The sequence below is a fragment of the Nelumbo nucifera genome, chromosome 7 (genome assembly GCF_055504915.1).
Source record: "Nelumbo nucifera cultivar China Antique chromosome 7, China Antique-T2T, whole genome shotgun sequence".
In the NCBI taxonomy this organism is placed as follows: Eukaryota; Viridiplantae; Streptophyta; class Magnoliopsida; order Proteales; family Nelumbonaceae; genus Nelumbo; species Nelumbo nucifera.
Genome location: NC_142655.1, coordinates 57,308,086 through 57,323,962, shown reverse-complemented (window position 1 = coordinate 57,323,962; position 15,877 = coordinate 57,308,086). Strand labels below are relative to the sequence as shown.

The following is a 15,877-nucleotide window of genomic DNA, read 5'->3' as shown; positions in this document are numbered from 1 at the left end:
TCAGAGAGTTCTCCTGTAAAAGTTGTTGTGTGATGTCAAGCCAGATGTTGCCCAAACTTGCTCCTCTTAGTGTCATAAAAGTCACAATGGGGGCAATTAAAACCACCATCTTCTTTATGAAAGACCTGGACAATTCTTGTAGCATATGACTTGAACTCGTTAAGCAAGTGATTGCGAATATCACCACTTGCTATTTGAAATGACCTACAATAAGTTGTTGCAAAGACACACAATTATGTGCTTTATTTGTATTTGTTATTGTTGTAATTGATCAATTAATAGTTTCTAGATAAGTATTGTTTAGTGTTCAAGGATACACTACAAAGGTATAGATAACACTTATAAGTCGTCTATCTTATAAAAGGTCTTATTGGCACCCAAAAGTCCAACTGGTGTAAGGGTTTTGCTCACACTTAGAAATCCAATTGGTTTAGTGAAATTCTCAGGTGGTGTGCTGGTTTATTGTGTTTTATTTGTATATCTCACTATTATTAGTGTAATTGATCGACTAATAATTTCTAGCTGAGTATATTGTTTAGTGTTTAGGGATTGAACACTACTAACACTCGAAAGTTTAGCTGGTTTAGTGGAATTCTCAAATGATGTTTATGGGGAGAGGTCGTAGGTCGGGTTTGGCCGAACCTTTATAAATCATTGGTGTGCTTTTTGTTTTTGTGAAGTTGTTTTGATTCATACTATTGATATTCATTCTTTACATTACTACTTCATTATATTGCACATCAAATTCTTTCTTTCTATCATTACCATATTGTATTAATTTTTGAAGTGGTATTATTTAGGGAGGAAATCTCATAAAACTTGACTCATCCCCTTTTGGGTTAGAATTTGAATAGCTTAATGCGATAGTTGTTCAACAAGTTATGTAGAACCAATGATGATGTCCCATGTATTTTATTATTGGTGCGGGGAATAATCATTTTATTCCACAACTCACTAAATAGCTATTGCATTCAGCTAATGCTCCGCCCCCTTCTTGGGTTAGAATTCAGATTAGCTAAATGCAACAGCTATTCAACAAGTTTTAGAACCAATGGTAATGATGGGGCCCATAGTGGGTACCATGTATTTTATTACCAGTGGGGAGAGTTATTATTTTGTCCACAACACACTAAATAGCTATTACATTCATCTAATCCTTACTCCCTAGGTTAGGCTACTTGGGCAACACCTAATAGTTGAGGAGCTCGAATTTATTGCTCATACTACTGTATGAGTTGATATGATACCAATCACAAATAAATATGCCAATGTTTTTTGTACATTGATACACCCATGTATATAAAATATTGTCTACATTTACTTGTGATTGATTGCATAGTAACTCATACACGGGTAGAGCCAGGTGTAGGGATGCCAATGGGTCGGGTTTGGCATAGGTTTGCCTCAATTCTAACCCAACCCTCCAGCACTCCAATCCGAACCCGATTTGACCTGGCTTATAAATACATGATTCTCGAACCCAACCTGACCCTATAGGGTTTAACCCAGTTCTGACCTAACTTGATCCGTATATATATTTTTAACACATTTTGAAGACCTAAAATACATTAATTTAAATAAGGAATTTTTTTATAGATTCTAAGGTGTTATTTTTTTCATTAAAAAAAGAAGAAAATCAAAATTAACATAATAAACTTTAAGCTTATAAAGTTAGAAGTCAAAAAAATTGCAAGAATACTTGGTATATATGCAAGGTATCATGACCCGATGGGGCGAATCAGCCAAAACTCGAACCCAACCCATACCCGATTCGGGTCAAAGAATTAAAAACCTAACCCAACCCTAAACCAAATATACTTGACCCTAACCTGATCCAATGACATTGTGGACAAGGGGAGCCATCGCCCCCTATGCCTAAAAAAATTCCCATCCATAAACTCATGCATAGTGGTTGGCCACTCAGTGTCCCTCCAAAAGCTCAATTTCACTTAGTTTAAGTCAATCTTGAGCTGAGTTCAAGCCCAATGTATAGTTAGCTAGTAGACTAGTAGAACCCAAGTGATTACTGATATGATCACTCATATCCCTCCAAAAAACTCAATTTGGCTTAGTTTAAGTCAAACTTCATATCACTCAATGTCCCTCCAAAAACTCAATTTGGCTTAGTTTAAGTCAAACTTCATATCACTCAATGTCCCTTCAAAAACTCAATTTGGCTTAGTTTAAGTCTAACTGCGAGCTGAGTTTAAGGCCAATGTATAATCTTAATTAGCATTGAGCCGAGCTCAAATTATATGAAGCTTGACTCATAAAGCACACAAATCTAATTGAGTTTTTCGTATTGGTTATTTTCAATGGTTTTAGGATCGTGGACTTCAACATATTATTGCAGATTTTTAGTAGTTTTGAGTTGAACATGCTATTTTTTTTTATATTTTATGATTTTAAATGTTAAATAAACAAACTATTTTTCTTAGTTTGATGTAGGGTTGTCAATCAATTGGTCCAACCCAACAAACCTGATGGTTTTGAGCCAATTGGGCTGGTTCTGATTCTGGTAACTAGAACCGATCCGTCGGTTTTGGGTCTTGGTATAGGGTCTTGATTACTATTGGTTTAGAACCAGTTCCACCTAGTCCCAGACCGACTCAAACTCAACCCGATATATAATATAAATAAATAAATTATATTAAACAGAAATATTTGTTTTTTATTTTTTATAATTGGGTTTGTCGGGTCATACCCGATTATCCTAAGAACTGATCAGTTTGGTTCCGTGTCCAAAAATTACAGACCTTATCAGGTCCGGGTCCTCAACATTTCATGTTAGGTCAATTTCAGTTCCAATTGGTTCCAACCTAGACCGACCCATTGGCAGCCCTAGTTTGATGAGAGTAGTTAGGTAATTTTGATGTACAAGTAAGTGTGCACATGCTTTGTATGCGCTAATTCTAAATGATGATAATGATAGTAATAATGTATCCAAAATTTTCTATAAACTTTATGTATTTTTTGTTTTTGTTTTTGTTTTTGTTTTTATATTTTATTATTATTAATCAGATGTGGATTGAAAATCCAAATCTAATTACATAAACACCTCATCCAAATATGTGATAATCGGATCGAGTTGTGAAGTTTCAAGTATCATTGATAGGCCTATTTGCTTTGCTAGATTATTCTTGTTGTAATATTTAATTTTTTTGGTGTATCATTTTTTTTTGTTTATTTATCAAAAAATATAAGATTTAAATAAAAGGAATTTAACGGGGTTAAAAGTAGTAGTTCAATTTACAATTTAAATCTCATAATTAGATAGGGTCTTAATTAAAAAATGAGTATTTTAGTCAATAGAAAGTTCCACAATTTTATTCATATTTTTAATGGTAGTGTAAATATAAAATTATAGATGGTTTCAATTTTTTCTATAATTTTTTTTGTATTTTTATGCATAAAAATAATTCTAATATGTCACTTACTTTTTTTTAATATGATAGATATATGATATTATACATGTGGCTAAATGTTTTTTTTTGCAAAATTTATGTATTTTTTTTCATTTTTATATTTTTTGTTTTTATAACATTAAGTGTTAACATGTTTAACCCAAAAGTTGAACTATTGATCTTTTCCAAACAGTAAAATAATTCATTTTTGGTCAGTTCTAAATTATGTATTTCATTTTCATTACCAATAAAAATAATTATTGTTTATTATACTTATTTTTTAATTTGATTAATAAAAATATCATAAATGTGTCTAATTTTTCTACATTTTTTAAGTTTATATATTTATTTATATTTTAAAAATTTTATTACCTAATTATGACTTCATAGGTTGACCAATTTGGTTCAAATGATTGAATTGCTTAGCCATCACTTGGATTAAAAATGGTTTTGTTTTTGAGTAAGTTTTAAAATATATGGGTTTATATTGTTAAAAATATTGAGACAATTTTAATTTAATAGGAGAAAATGAGAGTTAATAATTCAAGTATAAGACTTAATGAGAGGGGATTAAATGAGGTGGGAAGTAATAATTGAAGTTACATTACCACTAGAGATGGACTAAATATACAATTATGAGCATTTTAGTAGCCATTAAATCTAGCATTGAAGCTGATCTTTCGACTTTTTCAAACAAAGAAATAAGGATAATTTTTATCTAAAAAAAAGTTTCACATTTCATTCATATTTTTATATATAAATAATATAAATTATTGTGGTTTTTAAATGTTAAACGAGTAGGATAAGTATTGAGTTCAAACTTGAATTTGAGTTCGGTTAATGTGGAACTCGAGCCAACCAAAATCAAATTGAGCTGAGAGGCCATACTTGAACCCTACCTTTTTCTTTGAACCGGGCTCAAATAAATCAAATATTTGTTTTGTCCTAAGCTCGGAAGAGTCAATCCAATATTCATCTTGGTTCGGCTCGTATCCACCCCAACCGCTGCAACACTTCTGCTCGACCCGGGTGTTTTTGGACCGGTTAAACTTTTTAGAGTTGGGCCAGGAGGAAAACGGGAAGAGAGCTCGAAATATCGAATTTCGGCAGCCTCTCCTCTGTGTCTTCTTCTGCGTAAAAGTCTCAAAAATCTCCGCGCGTTTCGTCAGACGATAGACCCGGAGCTGTGACGAAGAAAAATCATAAAAAGCAAAAAGAAATCCGCAGAGATGAGTTTTGGATTCATGATTGGAGTGTTTGGTGTGTTAATTCTGGCTCACGCCGCTTATTCTACCATTCAATGTAAGCTCCTGATCCTCCTTCGTTATTGTTATGATCAATTTTTCATGAATGAATCAATTAGGGTTTTGGAACATCGTGAAACAGTTAGATTAGGGATTCTACGGCTAAGTGAGTTCCATTTGGCTGCAGATAGAAGCTTGCTGAAGATCCTGGAGGAAGAGTTTTCGGGACTCCCGATGAATGTAAAATCATAGCCCTACTTTGTTCAGTGTTTTCTTAATTTATGTATTTGTTCACCTTTTTTATTTTTGTATCGATGGATCTGGTGCTTATACGGGAATTGCAGGTGGTCGGTGAACTGCTTTTAGGGTTAGTTTTCTGTATGTGGGCGGCCCTAACTGTTCCCGGGAAGTTCCTCTCGATACTTCCTTATTCAGAAGAGAACAGGTTTGGCCTTTAAATCCATTATTATTTTCCGAGATAGTTAATTTCTTCAGTCAATTTTTTAATAAAAGAGCAATTATTTTACTTTTGATGGGACGCTGTTGCATCGTCAATTAGGGTTGTGTCTTTGTCATATCCAGTAGAGAAACTATCGTTGATTAAGAGCAGTAAATTCAGGAATCGACGTATCTATGTTTTGAATTAGAATTGTACTTGTATAAGATGTATCCTCGGTAGATGCTTTGCTAATGTCAGCTTAAAATGTTATTCTTTGCATCTAGTACCGACTTAAGGAACTAGAAGGGACCGGTGCATTGCATGGACTGGTGTTACAAGGATACCCGTTTCACATTCAGTTTCTTAACTGAATTGATTATGAGTGAGCTTAAATAGCCTCACATTTGATTTTTATTTTTTTAAAAAATTTACAAAATCCACAAAATTCTAAAAGGGTTGAGAAGCAATATGAGGAGTCTGACGCGAACAACTGCATTTTAGAATACAGTACTAGAAGAGACCCACGCGATGCACGGGGTGGTGTTAAAAAGATATTCATGTTACATTCAGTTTCTTAACTGAATTGGTTGTGGGTAGCTTATATAGCCCCATAATTAATATTAAATTTTTAAAATTAAAAAAGAACAAAATTCTAAAAGGGTTGGGAAACAATATGAAGAATCTGATGTAGACAACTGCATTTTAGAATATTAGTATAGATAGATTCAAAGATCACATAATTGTATGTTTGTTCCTTTACTAAAGTTATGATATCCATATACCTACATATTGGTGCTATGTGCCTAAGGCTGCAACTTGGGCCGGGTTGTCCTGAACCCAACCCAAAAAAATGGGTTGGTTTGATGTTCGGGTTAGGGTTAGGGTTGAAATTCATGAACCCGACTATACTTCGGGTTGGGTTAGGGTTGACCCCTTAGCCAATCCGACCCAACCCGAACCCGACTCTATAGTACATGTCATATATAAATATATGTTATATGTAATATATAACATACATTGATTTGTTTAGATGCATGATATTTGTATAGCCCCCACCACATAGTATCATGTATTTCTTTTAAGATAATCAATTCACTTAACCGTAATTAGAAAGATTAAAACCTTAATAATATTACTTTATGTTTTTTTGAAAATTTTATTCTTCATCTCCTCTATGTTGTTTGCCGCCCAAGAAAGATCTAGCGTAAGCCATAACTCATAATAAACTATGGTTATTTCTAACACTTGTTTTTCTGAATTGTGTTTCAAAAAAAAACGTCAACAAACAAATATTAATGAAACATAGGATTAATATATGTAGTGAAAGTTGAGTTAAGATCTAAAATCGAGAAATTTATGAGGTTTTAAGGGATGGGAAGAAGGTTGGGTTGGGCTTCGGGTTGGGTTGGGTTGGGTTAGGGTTGAAGGAATTTAGTTAGGGTTAGGGTTAGGGTTGGGTTGGTCGGATTGAAGATCAGGTTGGGTTAGGGTTGGGATTTAGAACTTAGGGTTGGGCTAGGGTTGGCCTCAACCCGACCTAACCCAGCCCGACTTGCAGCCCTAGCTGTGCCAGATACTTAAGCTTTTAGTGTAATTTCTGTATTTGATACCTTATCAGCCATGCCCATGCCCCACCTGGGTAACATAGGTTATAAGTTTTTTTCTTTTTTTTTTGAAAATTACATAGGTTATAAGTTTTACCTCTTTGGTATTAACTTTTGGATAATTTATGCTTTTTTTGGAACATCATATGATTGCTTTAATGTTGGTGATCAGCTTATCTTGAGTTGCACAAGTATGGGCATGCCATAAATGAAAAGGATGTCAGTTTGTTTTGATGTGGAGAAATGGTGAAAAGGATGTCAGTGGAAGATGGAATGAGGACATCGATTTTTGTTGATGTTAGGAAAAATAGGGAGGATGAAAGAAAGGATGAGCATGAGGGTGCTGTAGGTAAGCTTAGTAGGGAGGTTCATAGGTCTGGACTTGGATGTGGAGAAGGTCGAAGCTTTGGTGATCCTTGAATGGGGAAAAGAGGGGGTAATGGGAATTAGGAAGTTGAATGGTTGTCTGTTCTTTTTTATGTTTCATAGCAGAGAAATGGTGGAAAGGACTTTGGAGCTAGAATCTTCAAAGGAAAGGGAGTTTGATTTGCATCTAGGTTGTGTCCCTGGCAGCAAGCCTGTTGAGCTTTGAAAGAAGGAGGGCGGTGTGGATTGATGTTAAGGGGATTCCACTCCATGCCTGAAGTATTCTCATCTTCGAGGAAATAGGTTGTCAATGCGAGAAGTTTTTGAAGTATGATGACAACAGCAAATCTGGGATAGATTGAGGTGAAGGAGGTCCCAGACATTCCAAGTAAATTAGAGTTACAATTTGCAGGGGAGAGGTATGAGCTGAGACTAGTTGTGGAAGGGGAGGATGGAACATTTTTAAGATCAGGTAAGGTAAATGTGAACAAGGAAGCTGATATGAACACAAAGAGGGAAGAGAAGATTTCAAAAGCAGAAGAGGAGAGCTGAAGGGTCGATTGCAGGAAGAAGAAGATGCTGAGGTGGAGAGCTCGAGAGGTAAAGGTGGAATTTTAGAGGAGTTAGTTGAGGAAAGTTTTAAGGTTGGGGGACACGTGGAGGGGGAGAGGTAGTAGGGAGGTGAGAAGTCCAAGAGTCAAGCAATAAAATCTGGGGAAGCGAAGAGGAACATGTGGTAGAGGGTATTTTGTCAATTGAGGGATTCAAGTGGTTAAGAACCAACCCAAGGGGTTGGGAGTTTTAAGAGGGAGGCATATATAATTGGAAAAAAGGAGAAAAAATGAGGAGGCTCAGATATCTCGAAGAAAGGAAAAAAGAGAATGTGAAAGAGGAACGGGTGTGGGTGGTACAAGGTATGACAGAAACAAGAAGGTTTGAGAGTAAGAGGAGTTGAGAAGACTCGTAGGTGTCACAGCGAGCTACAGCAAGCAACGAGCAACAGTGAGCAACAGGTTGACCTCGAGAATCAAGAGGAGAACATTGGAGGTCAAAGAGTCAGAGTGCAGGAACAAGTGATTGTTTTTCAATATTCAAAAGGGAGTTGGAGTCAAGTGGCAGTTCAGGTTAATCCCTCTCAGCAAGCATTAGAGGTGATTGTTGATGGCTTGCACAATAAAGAGGTAAGCCCTTCTGATCCATTATCTTCTAGTGGCTCAACAGAGAAGAGAGGAATGGAGGTAAGGAAGAGGGTAGGAGAAGAGGAGAGGGAAGGTGGCCAGAAGACAAAGCACTCGATTGGGTCAGAAGGAGGCAATGGGCAGAACATGGTTTATAACAGGAAAGGAAGATTTTCGGGGTTATCCTCTAGAGAAGTTGGTGCCAAGGATGGAGAGGTGGGTGAAGGGGAGGGGTTTCTAGAGGGGGGGGGAGGTAGAGGTGAGGTGACGGTGGGCAAATAAGCTAATAGAAAGGGAGGTAGAGGTGAGGTTTGAAGAACAAGAAAGTAATGAAATTGCTCTAAGAAGTGATAACTAATAAGCTAATAGAAAGGGAGGTGACGGTGGGCAAATCCCTTGCATTGTTCTTTTGGGGGGTGGGGAGAGTTATGCGATGTTAGCATTTGAACAGTTTGAAAAAAATAAAAGAGAGGAGAAAAGAGTAAAAGGAGAAAATCAAGAAGGACAATGGCTGGGGTAGAAGAGGAAGAGTGAGGAGTTGGAGAGTTGAGAGTTTAAGGAAATCGGGGGAGGGGGTGTGGAGGGGGAAAGAATGTAGTTAAGTTGCAATGTGAGGGGTCAGAGGGAAGGGGAAAGAAGGACTGTGATAAGAACCTAATAAGAAAACACAAACCAGAGGTGGTTCTGTCACAGGAAGCGAAAATAGAAAGTTTTGATGTGAGTACGAGGGATGAAATGTGGGAGATGGTCAGTGGAGAGTGGGTGGAGTTAAATGCAGAAGGAATGATAGAGGATCTGGTCATTTTGTGGGAAAGGGGTCTTCAGAATATAGGTGTAACTGGGTGAGGTTCTGGGGTCTTCTTGAACTTCAGTTTGTATTGTTGAGTTTTTTGTGTAGATTTATCTATTTGGGTGTCATCTTGACACCTCACAGGATGTACTTTATCTTCTTCTTTTTTAATGAAATCTTTCTCTTTACTCTTCAAAAAAAAAGGAGCATGCCATATATGAATGAGACCATTTCTAATTGAGAGATATGAACTACTGATGATTATCCTTTAATCCAGCCCCCTTTTTCTTAGGGTGTCATCCAGAACTCCTATTCTATGTTGCCCAGGCTTTCTTTATGTTCAGTTGAGAGAACGCTAACTTTTTCCATTTGTAATGAATGTCCTTCACATACTTATTAATTGCAAGTAACACACCCATACTTATTTCTTTTTGGTACAGGTTCTCCTTGATGGAGATATGGGCAACTCTAAAACTTTCTTCTCTTTGAGAAGACTCAAGCAATGATTGTATTCACTCTTTCCACCTGGAAGCTAAATGATTGCTAGATTAAACTATCCAGGTCAGGACAAGTAGGGTCCACGCCTTTCCCAAGGCTTAGTAATTTGGCTTGGCTAGGAGATTTTAACCGGCTTAGGATTATTTTTACAATATCTTGAGGAAAAACGTGTTTCTCTGTTTTTGATCAGGGCATTGGCTCTTGTTCCCAAGGCTAACCTTTGTTTTCTACTGGTAGTTCATGCCCATTGTTGGATGGAGTGGTGGGCTTGGGGGCCTCTTGGATCTGTCCTGGTCAAATGCTGCTTTTTATAGGAATGATAAGAAAAGAAGAGGGAGTAGCTTTAGGAGCTTCTATGGCCTTGTTATCAATTGGTCCTGATCTCTAAAAGATGCTGGGGTTTTTCTCTTTTTTTTTCCTTCTTTTTTTGGTACAAATCAGTGAACAAAGGCTACAGATTTGTTTTTTTTTTTTTTTTTTTTTTTGGGGGGGGGGTGGGGGTGGTGGGGGAGTGTAGCGCATCCATAAATATCTATATATCTCTATTAATTGATAGATCAGCTACATCCTACATTATTCAATCAATTTGCCAATTGGCTAGCATCCCTATATGCATGGGAGTAATCTATTTGGATGTTTGCTTCTGGAATCTCCCTGCAATTCTCTATTAGAATCAATATAAAAAATGATGGGTTGATTCTTCATCGGAGGTTGTCTATGATTATTTTCGAGTCTCCTTCAATCCATCCTTTATTTTGATGCAAAGGATTTTGTATTTGGCTTGACCACTTGAATGTCAATTTAGCAGTAAACCATAAAGCTACATTTTGTTTTTGTATCTTTGTATATTCTTAATGAATTGTTTTAGTTACTCACCTGAAAAAAAACAACTACCAATGTTACTTCTCTATAAGTATGGTGCCTTGTACAGGATCAAAGGTATGACCACCATGCCTTTGACACTAATACCACCACACTTACCATTTCAAAAAAGAAAGAATAAAAGAAAATAGTAATGTTAACATTTATTATAAAATTTTATCTTCTTTCTCTAATTGCACTATTTATTTTCTTTAGTGGCTATGGCTCTAGTGACCTAAAGGGTGCTTTTCTAATAATTCTAGCAGTGTCTAATAAGTGATGAAATATATCGTGCGGTATTTTCATATTGATTCCACACCTCCCCTATTCCTCTTAGGCCTCATTTTCATGTTTCTGGTTATCTCAACTTCTTTAACTTGTGGTATTTCCATGTTTCTGGTATTTTTATTAGGGGCAACTTGGGTTGGTCCAAGTTAGCATTTTACACTGCTTCAGGCTCGGGCCTTTGGACTGGGCCCATCCAAATTTTAACAAAAGGCCAACCCAAGCCTGCCCAAGTTGCATCCCTAATTTTTATGTTTTTTGGGAACCATTCAGTTCAGAGTGTGTCATCTCATCTACTTTGAATATGGATTATGTAATTTCATGTTTTCTTAGACTGGATGATTTTACTCCATTCCAACATAGTGCTTAAATACCTAGGCGATTAGGCACCCTTGGCTGGGTGCCTCACCCAAACACCTTGACTTGTAGCAACTAGCTGCCTGTCTAGGCAACTAGGACCTGCCTAGGCAACAAAAACGCTAAGGCGGGCACCTTATTTTATTATCATTTATATTCCTGTGTCTTATTAATATGTGTGTGATACATTCTATTATATACTACATATCATTGAAAAGATTAAAGGGTTTTGAGGAGAGAAAAAGAAAGAAAGAAAGAATAGAAGTATAGAGAGTTTTTTTTCCTATTCTCTCCCTCTCTCTCTCTCCAATTAAATAAAATTGCAAATGCATCCTTTTTTTCTATAATTCTATTTTACTTTCCATCTTGAATTTTTATCATATAAAGTTAATAACCTTATTTAGTTGCTAATTGATATGACATTGCTCTATTAAATACTTATTATAGTAGCATTATTTTTGAAAATAATGAAATTAACATATTTAAAAGATTTTTATCTTTAAATATGATGATTGCTATTTTTTTTTTCAATTAATATGCATGCCGAATGGTATATAAATCCAGGGAACTAGCCAAAAGTTAGTTCTTTATATTATAAAATTCTTATTGCCTAGGTGCCCACCTAGGCGACCAGGCAACTAGGTTCCCCAGTGTCACCTAGAATCACCTAGATGCCTTGACAGCTATGTTAGGTAATTCAGTGTATCTTACCAAAAAGGTAATTTGATGTAAAGAAAAGGTTTCTGTTTCTATTCAGGTATGAAGCAAAAGATGTGCAAAGTGAGGCAGGCAACAGTGATTTATGTGATCGAGACTTGAGTGTTCTTCAAAATCAAAGGGTTAGGGGATTCAGATTGGTGTATTTGATTTCAATAACTTTCTTCATGATGATGGTTTTCATTAGATAGCTTTGAATACCTATTTGAACAGAAAGAAATGAAAGAAAGGTAAAGGCTTAAAATTGCTTGTACCAAATTAAAGGGGGTAAGCTGCAACTAGTGTGGTCAGGTGAAATCAAGTTGCTAGTGAAATGAAAATCGCCAAACTACGATTTAGAGTAGATTTGGGGTTGGATATGCTTTACTTTTCTACCACTGATTACACAGTGATATTATTTTTTTGAGAGTGGGCCTTGGCAGAATGGTTGGGTTGCTCCATTGTGACCTGGGTGACCAGGGTTCAAATCTTGGAAACAGCCTATGCAGAGGTAAGGCTGCATACATCTATCCTTCCCCAGACCCCACATTGGTGGGAGCTTCATGCACTGGGCTGTCCCTTTTTTGGACAAGGAACATTAAAGATATTTTAAATTCTCAATGCTGAAGTCAGGGGAAATCAGGTGGTGTTGTGTTCCATATTTTGGAGACTTTTGTTGGATAGAGAGATTGAGGAACGCATTATTTTACTTGGTAAGCTGGAGCTTGAATAGATTTTACAAGAGAGAATGCTATAGGATGGTGAAAGGAGTGCAGAAATGGGATGTTCACTGTTTGATCAAATTATAAGGTGTTGATTTGTAACCAAGTGGAGTGATATGATCTTAGGGCTGTTTGGGGCAACCCTATTCCCACTAAAGTGAAGCCTTTGCTAGGTTAGTTGCATGTGAAAGATGGTGAGAGTGCAGCTCTTCCCTGTAAGACATCTGAGATCAGTGGTCCAACCTGCAAGAGAAAATAGAAGAGAGGATCCAAGCCACACAGTCCACTAGTGCACTGTGCAGAAGGGAGCTTTCTAATCCGAATTGGGCTGAATTAACTGGAGGCTACTTGCCCTTCGTGGGTCTGTTTTCTCACACGTTTTCCAGCATTCTGAGATGACATATAGAGGTCTAACCCAACATTTCTTTCCCTATTTTTGAGGTGAGGAACGTAACTGATTTGCATGTTGGGAGCAAGACATTCAATAGACCAATTCAAGCCCCTCCAGATTGAGACAAGTGTCTCACTGACCAAGGATCTCATCACTTGATCATCCAGCCTACACCAAGCGAAATTGGCTTTCCATTGACCTACTAAGAGCACAATCCAATAATAGTAGTTTCTCTGTGCTTGTGAAAAATATTTTCCAGGAAACAAACAACCAAATAATTTTTTTTTTATTGAACTAGATTGTGTGTGAAAGTGTGGCATAGAAATAACCAATTTTCTATCAACATGTGGTTTATCACATGGCCACTGTATTTTCCAACATGTTGAGTGTTAACAAACAAGGACCCATGGCCACTCTTCATCAACAAGGACAAACATTTTAACTGATCTTTTGAAAAAAAAAAGGATTTCATATGGCAACATTTGTTGTGTAGAGAAAATGAAGAACGTTTCAGGCACTCATTCATTCATTGCAGTGAGGTGGCTATTTTTTCTAGATTCTTCTTTAAATTATTAAAGTTGCAGATGAAGGTACCATATAATCCTGAAGAAATCATTTCTGGTTAGCCAAGCATTCCAGGAAGTAGAAAGGTGAAGATTTTCTGTAGATTGCTCTTTTTTTTTGGGGGGGGTGTATAGAAGGAAAGAAGCAGAAGAATCTTTGTAGGAGATCAAAAAGAGAGTGTTGGTCTTTAAGGAACATTCAGAGGTGTGTCAAGATGCTTTTGGATAGGCATTGGGGTCTCCTGCAAGCAAAATCTTTGCACACACTGAAAGGAGCATCCAGTTGCACATTGGGAATGGGAACATCTCCCTATGAATTTCACATTCATGTTTGGGAGATATTCCCGATGTGCATCTGGATGTGCATAAGAGTTTTTGCTTGCAGGAGATCCAGGCTTTTTGGATTTAGTCATTCTTAGGCCCTGTTTAGAATGGCTTCTGCATTTGGGGTGAGTTGTGTTAAATGAGCCACTTTGGTTGAGCACCAGTGTTCCGGAGGCCCAACTTGGAATGCCAGAAGTCACATCCCAAAAGCCCTCCCAAGTGGGCACTTGTTGAAGTAGTGGTAGTGATGCCTTTGTTGTAGCTGTTGATCTTTTAGAATCAGTATGGGAAGAATACAAATACAGATATGTACAGTGCAAATACAAGGTTTAGAAATACTGTATACAAGGCTTTGCACCATACATATTTGTATTTGCGCTCTTCCCAAACTGAGCCTCAAGTATTTCCAGTTCGCTGTATTCCTTTATTGGGTGACTTCTCATCTATACTGTCATTCCATGTAATATTTTTTATTTTTAATAATATTCTCTTTTGATTTACCATAAAAGAATATTTTCGCTGTTTATGTTGCCTCTCAATGTTCTCGCAAGCTTAAGTGAATGTAGCTTAATTATATCAACAAACTATGTGCATCTATTCTTATCATAGATCTGTCTCCTTTTTATGTTCTTTGTCATTCTTTACAACCTGTCAAATGCTTTGAAAATTTGATATGGGAAAATTCATCATAATCCAAGCCTTATCCCAACTATATGAGGTCAGCTAATTGAAAATTAAAAAATAAAAAGAACAAATGGTTTTTGATATATTCCGTTTTCCATTTCATTGAAAACTTGGGGTCTCAAGTTGTAAATCCTTTTTCTTTACTCAAACTGTAATGCATAAGCTCCTCTAGAATGGGGATTAGCAATTAGAGAAGAAGGCATCATTTGATTGGCTGCCCTTCAAAGTTGTCCTAGGGGAGGACCTGGTTCAGAGGTGTTAAACTTTGCCAGGCCCAAATACAAAATGATGCATTTGAAGAATTGACTACCATGGTTTACTGGTGAATATTTTTGGTTACTTGATAATTGTTCTGGTTGAGATTGTGTGAAATGTTTGTCTGCGCTTCATGTTGAATAATTGTTTGGCAATTATCAAATATGGGATATTCTAATTGTCAATAGTGGTTATCTAACAAAGGGTATCTTATTCTGCAATGCAGGATAGTTTCTTTGCCTGATAATCTAGACTTCATGGTCTTTAACCATCGCGGCAAGGTCTTTCCCTCCAAAATGGATTTGAAGCTGAAGCGTTGAGTCTTCTTCTAAACCTAGATAAAATCACATGTTCTGACTGCTGAGTTTTCCCTTCCCTTTTTCGGTTTTTTTTTTTTTTTTTGGGTGGGTGGGGGGTGTTTAATTTGGTGCTAAGAAAATTTTCTATTTATTGTTTGTGCTCCTCTGAGATAGGTGATGTGATGCTGCTCTGGATGTAATTTTACACTTCATTGGTTATTAGCTTTTGTTTATTTTCTTCTAGGATATTTAAGTGAGCAGCCAATTATCTGGTGTATTTCATGGTTAACTTTGTCACGAAATTAAAAGCTCAGATATTACGCGCATATGGGGTTGTTTTATTTGTAGATAAATTGTTATGCAGGGAGGGCCTTAGGCTGTGTTTGAAGTTTGAAAGAAAAGGTAGGGATCAGATAAGAGGCGTTTAGGGTTTGAGTTAGCGGTAACTGGGCCATGAGGAAAACGTTTTATCAATTATTATTATTATCATTATTATTACGGAAAAGTACGGACAAGTTTAATGCAGATTTCTGAATGACACTGCTAATCTATAAACATTTAAAATGGCAAAAATCCACATTACCCGCCCTGTGAATTGGTATCAATTTCAAGTTGGCACCTACTCCAAATGTATTTTGAGCCTAAAACTTAAATCTCCCTTCATATTTATTATAATAATAATAATTATTATTATTAGGGTAAAAAACTTAAAACTTTTCCTCATATTTATGCTAAATACTCCCATGTCCCATGAATCTGTCAAGATCCGTTTGTTTGTAACCTCAAATGCAGCTAAATATCTTCCTAAACCCAATGCAGCCCCTTTTGCTTTAGGAAACTAGAAGAAGCACTTTTTTTATAAGAAAGATTGGATTTCTGAAAGGAAAAAAAGCGTATTCTTTCTTCGTCCTATTTTT

General features: G+C 36.5%; 1 protein-coding gene across 1 annotated transcript; it reads left to right on the top strand.

The window, feature by feature from the left end:
* The first annotated feature begins 4,496 nt into the window (after positions 1 to 4,496).
* LOC104599718 (membrane magnesium transporter-like protein) lies at positions 4,497 to 15,286 on the top strand. The gene is made up of 4 exons (XM_010262381.2): positions 4,497 to 4,706; positions 4,836 to 4,888; positions 4,993 to 5,093; positions 14,888 to 15,286. Exons 1-4 carry the CDS (start codon positions 4,634 to 4,636, stop codon positions 14,979 to 14,981), a joined length of 321 nt encoding a protein of 106 aa, XP_010260683.1. The 5' UTR covers positions 4,497 to 4,633; the 3' UTR covers positions 14,982 to 15,286.
* Positions 15,287 to 15,877: the final 591 nt, after the last annotated feature.

Bases quoted from the DNA above. Each gene is read 5' to 3' on its own strand.
- LOC104599718 (XM_010262381.2), top strand. From the start codon at position 4,634: ATGAGTTTTGGATTCATGATTGGAGTGTTTGGTGTGTTAATTCTGGCT. The intron at 4,707-4,835 runs GTAAGCTCCTGA...ATTTGGCTGCAG, and splicing joins CGCTTATTCTACCATTCAAT to ATAGAAGCTTGCTGAAGATC. The intron at 5,094-14,887 runs GTTTGGCCTTTA...TCTGCAATGCAG, and splicing joins CCTTATTCAGAAGAGAACAG to GATAGTTTCTTTGCCTGATA.